This window comes from Adiantum capillus-veneris, chromosome 23 (assembly GCF_014529385.1).
Source record: "Adiantum capillus-veneris isolate H3 chromosome 23, ASM1452938v2, whole genome shotgun sequence".
Classification (NCBI taxonomy): domain Eukaryota; kingdom Viridiplantae; phylum Streptophyta; class Polypodiopsida; order Polypodiales; family Pteridaceae; genus Adiantum; species Adiantum capillus-veneris.
In genome coordinates this window covers 137,989,896-137,999,547 of record NC_140953.1, presented here as the reverse complement: position 1 = coordinate 137,999,547, position 9,652 = coordinate 137,989,896, and the positions used below count along the sequence as shown (strand labels likewise).

At 41.6% G+C, this 9,652-nt stretch overlaps 1 protein-coding gene and 1 pseudogene across 8 annotated transcripts; one reads left to right on the top strand and one right to left on the bottom strand.

Annotated features, from left to right (window-relative positions):
- Positions 1 to 1,546: 1,546 nt before the first annotated feature.
- Positions 1,547 to 3,068, bottom strand: LOC147428680 (uncharacterized). Of its 8 annotated transcripts, none has more exons than XM_086497034.1 (3): positions 2,339 to 3,068; positions 2,170 to 2,259; positions 1,547 to 1,904 (listed from the first exon to the last, which is right to left on the bottom strand). In XM_086497034.1, the coding sequence occupies exons 1-3, from the start codon at positions 2,638 to 2,640 to the stop codon at positions 1,730 to 1,732; spliced, it is 567 nt and encodes a 188-aa protein (XP_086353160.1). In that variant the 5' UTR covers positions 2,641 to 3,068; the 3' UTR covers positions 1,547 to 1,729. The 8 variants fall into 8 exon arrangements, 4 of the variants coding, with proteins under 4 accessions (XP_086353160.1, XP_086353162.1, XP_086353163.1 ...); XM_086497036.1 differs by having other exon boundaries at positions 2,170 to 2,253; XM_086497037.1 differs by having other exon boundaries at positions 2,170 to 2,253; positions 2,345 to 3,067.
- A 2,665-nt stretch (positions 3,069 to 5,733) lies between these two features.
- On the top strand, positions 5,734 to 7,767 carry LOC147428679 (uncharacterized; annotated as a pseudogene).
- Positions 7,768 to 9,652: the final 1,885 nt, after the last annotated feature.

The following is a 9,652-nucleotide window of genomic DNA, read 5'->3' as shown; positions in this document are numbered from 1 at the left end:
CAAAATCTTTCTTGCACAACGTATTGTTTCCCATGTATTTCTATGATACATAAATAAGATGTCCCATCATTAGACATATGCATTACACTCTTTTTTGCTTCCCCCTATACACCTTAAGTGGACTACAATAGACAAACCAATGTTTCATCATGCTATCCTTTCATATTTGCTGTCTTTTTAAGGCCATACCTATAAACAAATAATCCCTTAATACTTTATTCATATTTCCCATGCTAATAAGTATTCCAATAATGCGTTTCTTCCAAAGGCACTTTTTTCCCACTGGGCTTGTTCCTTTTTTTCCCACTAATAAGTATGCTAATAAATATTCCAATAATGCGTTTCTTCCAATATGCACATCGAGGATGAATACGAAAGACCAATATAAATTGAAATCACATTTTTCACGTTTTCTCAAAATGATCACGTTTTGTAAATTCTCAAATTAATTGAAGCCATCGTAATATTTCTAATGTGTTACAGACTCGATAAGAAGTCCAAGTTATAAAAAACAAGTCACTTACTGTGCCTAGGTTACAAATTCAGTAAGTGGTGAACCTTAAAGCCTTGGAACACCGGAACATTGCATATTTTTAACCTAAATATATAAGACTGTGGATAAAAAATTAAAGTTCTCAAATCATTTGTAGAGAGCACTCTTTGATAAAAGCTCTTGAGGTATGTGACTATGAAGTCCTTGAGCTTCTCTTTCCTCATGAGATTTGATTAACACTAATCAATGATTCATTCACTATCTTTTATTTCTTATGATTATCTATGATGTTTAGATTACCTATATCTTAACTAATTAGTGATTAATCTCTCTAATATTGTGTGATTGCCCTCTATTGCTTGTAACTTTGATTGGAATGTGATGCTCGATAAATTTGTGTATGCTTACGATTAGTGAGTTACATGATAAGATTAGTGTTGTGTACGTCTTGCAATCGTAATGTGTGATTGGGTTCATTAAAAGTGAAAAGAAGTGGATATGAAGATTGCCTTTCATTGTGACTGACCTCCTCCGTAGACCAAGAAACTCGCCTCAGAGTTAACTATTTGTGTTGCCACTATTAACTCACTAACCGTGTAAGTGTTTTCATGTCCTAGTCAAGTAGCTCATCCCTCCGGATTGATAATTTTGTTGGTCAAGTAACTCATCCCTCCGGATTGCAACGATGAGACCCCCGAGAGAGAGAGAGAGAACACAAAAAAGCGAACAAACCTTTGCCTCATCGTTAATACACCTCAAAGAGAGAGAGAGAGAGAGAGAGAGAGAGAGAACACAAAAAAGTGAGCAAACCTTTGCCTCATCTTTAATGCACCTCAAAAAAAGAGAGGGAGCGCGAGAAAGAGGGGGAAAGGAGAGGGGCAGAGAGAGACCATTATGACTTCACATCAAATCTTAAATTACAAGAAGATATATGCAAATTATAATTATAAAACAATTTACCTATTGACAACTTTATGCAAATAAAGAAACATGCAAACCATTATCAAATAAATAGAACAAAGTCCCAAAAAAGCTTAACATTAACAAGCGAGATAGTAGCAAAAACTTGTGTTCTATTAGATCCATGGTGTGGCAATCTGCATAAGAGTACCTATGCGGTTGCAGCACAACCACCGACAAAGATATGAAAACCGTTAAAGCCTGCATACAACATATTAAAAAAAAGAAGCTAACTACCCCTCGACCATCCAAACTAGTGCTATCACCAACGCACCGTCAGCCAACATACACTTCAAAATAGAACCTGCACAATTTTCCCACACATTTTAAGCAGCCCGGCAACACTCTTAGGCCAAGCTCTCCCTCCACATCCGAAGAAATTCCAGACACTGTCCACATGCTCGAAGAAACAACACACCGAGCCAAAACCCAAACGAGACGAAGGAGAAACCTGCAATAAAAGAACACAGAAAGATAAACACTCCAGTATGCACGTCATTCAGTCAAAATTCTTCAAATATCCTACACCTACAAACCATCTAGCATGCACACAGAAAGAACGGCCAGTCGAGGTAGGCATGGACATCCCACCAAGCAAACATGGACTGAAGGTACGACGACTCCTACGCTTCTGCCACAGCAGGCCGAAATCGAACCCACCACTTCCAGTCGCACAGGCGTTAGAACTCACAGAAAACAAAGCAGAATCTTCTTACAGGCCGGACATGCCCCGCAAGCACAAGCTCCTCCATTCCCCCTTGATGGCGGGTGCTCCAGCCTGCGTCCATCCTCGCGCGCTGCTGCAGCTACATGATTCACCATACAAAGTCATGAGATGGCCACACAAACCAGTAGACAAAACCAAAAGCAAGCTGGTGTGCGTACACGAACCAATAGGGTTGAGCAAGGAAGCGTAAAGCCGTGCAAAGGTCAGAGGCACCGCCTAGAGAAGGGAAGCTGGAGGGTGGGGATAAAGAGGACGAGGGAAGCTGGAGGACCGGGATGGAAAGGCTTAGCGAAGCAATAACCCAAGCCAGTGTCAAAGTATGCGCAAGAAGGGGGACAACACTATGGCAGGGGCCAAGAGCAGCATCATGGCAGGGGCCGGGGAAGGACGGGAGGAGATAGGTCCAAAGCAAGGTGCACAGTGGGAGGGGAGAAGATGATCGCAGAGTGCAGACGCCCATGGCAAGGAGTCACCCTCTTGCAGCAGAGTCAAGAGGGAAGCTGGAGGGTGGGGATGAAGAGGATGAGTGAAGCTAGAGGACGGGGATGGAAAGGCTCAGCGAAGCAATAATCCAAGCCAGCATCAAAATCTGCGCAAGAAGGGGGGCAGCAATATGGCAGGGACCGAGAGCAGCACCATGGCAGGGGCCGGGGCAGGGGAAGGACGGGAGGAGATAGCTCCAAAGCAAGGTGCACAGTGGGAGGGGAGAAGACGATCGCAAAGTGCAGGCGCTCATGGCAAAGAGTCGCCCCCTGCAGCAGCAGCGTCAAGCCACTGAGCAGGAGCCTGCGGTCAAAATTTGGGCGAGAACCTTCTTGGGCCGCCCACATTCGAGGCGCCACTCCTCGGATTCCCTCCACAGCTGTCTACCTACCCACACTAAAATCTTGGGCGGTGAATAGCTTCAATGATGACCCAGCAAGCGGTTTTTCGATATTCCTAGAAGAAGCTCAAATTCTTTTTCGTATATTTTGCCAGAAAAAGAGAAGGCACCTCTAAGGCCTTTGCCCTTTGGGCATGCCAAAAAAACTAACCATATGGAATGTTGGCTCAATTTTGGAAAATTGAAAACCAAGGATCTGTAGAAGGTGCTTTGGGAGAAGAGGATGAGCAAAGGGTGCTAAGAAAGATGGTGTAAGTAAAAAAGGCACCACATAATCTTCACTAAATAACACGCAAGCTCACGATCCTAAATCAAAAAATTAACTTCTCCAACATTAACCCCTTGTCAAATCCTTTGTATTCGCAAATAACTACTCTCCTCCTAATCAATAAAGGTATACTAATCTTTATATCATCCCCTGAATGAAAGGTAATGTCAATGATGTATTTGATGCCTTGCAAAGTCACCTTATACTTTCTTTATCTGCACCTCTCATTCACAAACACAAACAGAAAGAACCCCTTTCAGAATGACTAGTACAGCCGGCCGCCTTGGGCTGCCTCTCTCTCTCCCCCTCTCTCCCTCTTTATCGCGTGCAACTTGGCTTTTTTTCCTTTTGGACTTTAGCCTTCAAGTCGCAGATTGCGACACGTGTAAAGGGGAGCCCTTCCACCATATTATGTTAGTAGATGTATCTAATTTGTCTCAAAGGTCCTGCTCTTCTTCTTCTTCTTCTTCTTCTCTCTCTCTCTCTCTCTCTCTCTCTCTCTCTCTCTCTCTCTCTCTCTCTCTCTCTCTTCCATCTACGCGTATAAATCCCTTCATCATCTTTCGACATGGTCCACCCTAATTCTACACACTAAGTCTAGAGTTCCTACACCATACAAAATAAACTTCCTTAACTTTCTAATGCGTTATTTATTTTAAAAAAACTGGAAGGAATCGACATTAGGGGCACATGACCTTCAACAATGTGCATCAAATGTTATTCATGCTATGACCGCATAGCTTTAAATCAAATTTCAATCGAGTCAGATCTCCACTATTCAATTGCCACCCACCGGGTACATCTTAGTGCTGACACAAAAATTACTTGCTTTTGCATTGAGTGTTGGCTAATTCAGCTAGAATGTCGTCCCCTTGTTCACCCGTAGTGTTCGTCTACCAATGTTCACAGAAAACTGTCCTTTAGTTTATTTTTAAAGGTCTAAAATGCAAAATTCCCATCTAAATTTGAAGCTCATTTTGACGAAAACCAGCTAATTTTGCAAGATTTAGTGTAGAAACCGGCTATTTTTTCACAAAATTTTGACAAAAAACCGAGGGATTCTCAAAGTTTTCCTTTTTTCAATTGGTTCAAAAAAATGTTTTTGGTGAGCATTGCTACCTACCATGGGCGGAGTGCTTTAACGTCCGTCTAATAAGGGGAACCAAAATTAGCACGAGTCTAAACGCATACATGTAACTCTCTCTCTCTCTCTCTCTCTCTCTCTCTCTCTCTCTCTCTCTCTCTCTCTCTCTCTCTCTCTCTCTCTAGACTCTCTCTCTCTCTAGGCCTCCGCAGATGGAGAAACTACAAGGCGAAGTTGCGAACATGGCTAAAAAAACACATTTTTCATATTCGAAGAAAATGAGGGCAAGCTTGAAAGTTTTCCGGTTTTTATGTTAAAATTTGAAGCTTTTGCCGGTATTTACACTAAAACTTGTAAAAATTGTCCGGTTTTCTTATAGGCAAGCTCAAAATCTAGCCAGGATTTTGCAATTTCAGCCGGTCAAAATACACTCTTCGGATGTGGAGGGAGAGCTTGGCCTAAGAGTGTTGCCGGGCTGCTTAAAATGTGTGGGCAAATTGTGCAGGTTCTATTTTGAAGTGTATGTTGGCTGACGGTGCGCTGGTGATAGCACTGGTTGTGATGGTTGAGGGGTAGTTAGCTTCTTTTTTTTTTTATGTTACATGTAGGCTTTAACGGTTTTCATATCTTTGTCGGTGGTTGTGCTGCAACCGCATAGGTACTCTTATGCAGACTGCCACACCATGGATCTTATAGACCACAAGTTTTTGCTACTATATCGCTTGTTAATGTTAAGTTTTTTTGGGACTTTGTTCTATTTATTTGATAATGGTTTGCATGTTTTTTCATTTGCATAAAATTTGTCAATAGGTAAATTGTTATATAATTATAATTTGTATATATCTTCTTGTAATTTAAGATTTGATGTGAAGTCATAATGGTCTCTGTCTCTCTGCCCCTCTCCTTTCCCCCTCTTTCTCTCTCCCCCTCTCTCTTTTTGAGGTGCATTAAAGATGAGGCAAAGGTTTGCTCGCTTTTTTGTGTTCTCTCTCTCTCTCTCTCTCTCTCTCTCTCTCTCTCTGTGTGTCTTCCTTTCTTGCTCTAAAAAAAACCATGGGTGGCTCATTTGTAGCTCTCATATGATGACTTCCACCTTGTCTCTTTAAAGACGCAATATTAAAGAGCTCGCTCATGAAGATGTGGCTGTCGAGCACTCATTAAAACTTCCCCTCTTAACTACCTAAACCTGTTGGTTTTCTTGAGTCCTACTTATCTTCGGCTTGGTTAGACTAACACTCTGCTCTATAGCTTTATGCATACCTTTTATGGCTTGTAGTTGACTATAATCTTATTCATGTGATCGCCTCAACCTGCTCTCACTTCTCAAGCATTCCAACTCCTAAGGGAAGGAAACCTCTCTCTCTCTCTCTCTCTCTCTCTCTCTCTCTCTCTCTCTCTCTCTCTCTCTCTCTCTCTCTCTCTCTCTCCATACACACACACACACACACACACATCAGACCTCTATGCGATGGATTATGAAATGGCTGGTTTGATACTCTTACTTACAACTTTTGAATGAGCTGCTTTACTTGTTATGATCATCAAACATCGATCTTGAACTTGAATCTTGACTTGTGGATTGTCCTACTGGTTGTAGATCTTTCTTCTGAGCATGTTGAAAGTGTGCCAGGCACTAATTTAGTTGCTCAACCTACCCATGGCCATCCTTTGCATGAACTTGTGGAGGGTGACTTAAAGGAAAAAGGTGTCCCATTCAGTGTTCCAACGTGTCAGGAACCTGGTGAGAGAGTTCTCTCTCCTCTCAAGAAACTTAGTCCAAGGGCTTCTCTTAAGAAGTCTTCTCCTTCAAAGGCAATCAAAAAAGCTCTTAGTCATGTCAGAGGTATTTTTCTAGCAGCTTAGGTTTTTTTCAGTGTCAGGATAAATCTGACTTGCCTGTCTCGCAAGGAAGCCTATGTGCAGGAGCCTAGCCGATATAACAGCATTTTCCAGCAATGGCACAACATCTCCAAAACGTGATGCAATAGCTGAAACTTTTGACTCGCAGTTAGCATTGGCTCCGACGACTCCTGTCCTTGCGATCTGTGAGCTTTCTGACACAATGAACTTTCATTTTGCATTTGAAGGCAAGGTGTTGTGTAAGTATGGAACTTTCAAGATTAAAGAAGGTTCCTTCCCTAAGTTCTTGAAGGCTGATTTGTTTGATAAAGAATGTAAGCACACTACCACTTTTGTTGTGGCTGAGAGCTACATTGCTCAATTTGTTGAGTCCTTTGAAGCCAATGACTTTGTGCGCATTGAGGGAGGTTCAGTAAGAAGAAGAGTTCGCAACGACGGTGGTACAAGCGTGTGGGCTTTGTATGCTAATGTGACTACTTTGGTTGTCAAAGCTGAACCGTTTGACTGTGTTCTAAGTCTTTCTCCCGAGCACAAAATCAAAGACTTGTGACTGGTTCAACAGTAGATTTTGTGCCGACTGTTGCATTTACGTCACAAAGATTGACGACTCCTCTAAGAGAGATGGAGGCATCAGCTATCGCTTAACAATTGCTGATGGACCTGCCTTGAGCAATGGGGCAAGCGTAAGTTAAATTTTTTAACTGCGTTTTCACTTCTTGTAACCAAGAATTGCAAAGGTGATGTTTGTGTCTTCACTAACTTTATGCCTTTTCTGGGTTAGCTTTGTTTGTTCCCTCTAGGAGAACAGATTATCATCATATGGTCAATGAAGTGAAAGCAAATGGGTCTTACTCATGCGTGGCTCACAAGATAAATGTCTTCAAGCATCTTGGAAGCACTTTCAATTGTTGATGCAACTATTTTGTGTGCTTTGCCTATCCAACTTGAGAATGTTTTTCGCGGCTTCCTCTCAAAGCAACTAGCAAGCTTGGGTTTTGGGAAGAAGGTGAATGCTACTCTTCATGCTGATTTTGAATGTTGACTTCTAAGTATCTTTTAAAACAGCCATCACTTAATCTAACATTTGCATTTTGTGTAGATCTTTGGTACGCTAGAGGTAGTCAATGTGAACAGTCTTCGTGTGGAGTATATTTGTGAGAGTTGCAAGGGAGTTCAAGTAAGCCGCTAAGCATCCAACCCCTTCTGCTACACATGTGACAAAGTGTCAATTGTTCTCAAGGTGCCATTCGTACAAGCAAAGGTGACTGTCCAAGATGGATCCATTTCCAACGTGACTTTGCATGGGAAGGTTGTTGATCAAGTGCTTTGTCTTCGCCGACCTTTTCTTCAACTCTACGATGATAATCTTGTTGACTTGAAGTCATCTCTTGTCAACCTTAAGAAGGTTGGGACATTCACTATTGACACTAAAGGGCATGTTTCAGAATACAAGTGTGGTGTGTCACAAAGTAGTTTTGTTGAAATCTGTTAACCCTTCTATTTGTATTTACCCCTTGCAATATATCTCAAGCCTCTTGCCTGCAGCCTTGTTTTGGCGCTTTTTTGTATCTTCCTTGGGCTACACCGTCTATAAGACATAACTTTTCTCTCTCTAATCCACTCTTGTAACTATGATCAGTCAATCGTTTAGCTTTCATGTTGGTGGTTTACATCTTGGAATAGATCAAGCTTTCTTTTCTAAGCATCCATTGAATCAAGATGTTCTAGACTCTCTAGTCATATGCACATTTAACTGTGGCTTCTCGTTAAACACTCTCTCCTTAAAAAGATTGTTGATCTCATTATATGTGACATTCCTGAAGGAAATCTTGAAACCATTAATGTGTGGCTTAAGCCAGGGGTTGCTGATGTTTGATATGAATGCAATAACACTCTGAAACTTAGAAATCTTGTGCAATCATTGTTATCAACTCGACACTCTTCAAAGCTCCTGAGTGTGCACTTAGTGTCACTTGTTAGCCGCATTTCAGGTTCTCATTGCAACATAGATCTTTTTGAAAATATGGACTTTAATAGATGATTTCTTTTGGGTCTTTGCATATGCCTTCATCCTCCAAATTGAAAGGACTGCTTTTGTTTGATACCCCATAAGGTTTGCTCTCATTCCCTTCAGCAAACAATCATTTCAAGCGAGTAAGATGTGTATGGACCAAGCATGCTACAACTACTTTGTCTTTCATTAATCAAAGCAAGCCCCAACTCTAGTGCCAAGAAATCGCATTTAGATTTGAGAGTTTGATGCCTTCTTCTTACAACTCTAAATAGGTTCAAACTAAAATCTATAAAATGTGGCGAACCATGCGCTCTCAGCCCCATGTAGTTGAGTTCTCACATTCACAAGCAAGAAAATACTTAAAAGCAATAACGGATAGAACTTGTTGGCCTTGTGCATCATGTGGCACTTTGATGTTTAACAAAAGCTTTCATAATTTAAACCATGTTGAGGCTTTGCTATTAACGAACCTAAGACAACTCCCCCATGGAGATCCCTCACAATTTCGTGTTTGCACAACTTGTAAGCAATCTCTTAAAGCACGGAAGCCACCACCTTTTTTGCAGGCAAGCAGTTAACCTTCAATGCTACCCTTTCATTGCTATTGCATAGTGCAAGTAGAATTTGTATTTATCAATGTAGATTTTGAGAGCCAAAGAACATTGCTGCTAAAAAGAAGATCTACGCTAGACTCCCTTCAATCAAAAGACACAAATATCTTCTTTGATGATATTGTGACAAAGTATACACATCAGCCAGCCATGTTTGCAGACTTGTGTCTAGCAGAGTACACTAGCAACCACACTTTGTTGTGAGGTATCCCCCGCAAGTGCAAGAAGGCTGGAGGGATTAGGTTCATGAACTTCAATGTAAACAAAGACTCTGAGAGACACTACCATGAGCTTTGTTTGTTGTTTTTGCCATTCACTGGCAATGAGACCGACTTTGAAATGTCCTCAACCTCTTGGAGAGAGAAGTTTGAGCACAATATTGCAACAATTACAAAAAACAAGCAAAAATTTACAAGGTTTGAGCTGCCGAAACTCCTCGTCAGGCTGCCCATCACAAAGCAAAGGTGAAGAAGGTTTTAATTATGAGCTAAATTTGGATCTTCCAAGCTCAAGGCCTTCAACAAGGTCCTTGCCCCTTCGTCATGTCCTTGCATTGCCTATCCTCGAATACCACTCCCTTGTCACACAAGTGAACCAAGAGCAATGAGTACTCTATGATGACATCATGATCAGAAAACGCTCGCAACTAGCACAACCTATCCACCTATTCTTAACTGGAGGTGCAGGAACCGGGAAGACATTCACGTTGCGCACCATCATTCAAGGTCTAATTTGGCACTATAACTTGGCAA

What these genes read in the sequence shown, in the direction of transcription:
- LOC147428680 (XM_086497034.1), bottom strand. Translation starts at nt 2,640, where the DNA reads ATGGGCGTCTGCACTCTGCGATCATCTTCTCCCCTCCCACTGTGCACC. An exon ending in GCTCAACCCTATTGGTTCGT is followed by an intron (nt 2,260 to 2,338) that starts GTACGCACACCA and finishes TGAATCATGTAG; the next exon opens with CTGCAGCAGCGCGCGAGGAT. An exon ending in TTGCGGGGCATGTCCGGCCT is followed by an intron (nt 1,905 to 2,169) that starts GTAAGAAGATTC and finishes CTTTTATTGCAG; the next exon opens with GTTTCTCCTTCGTCTCGTTT.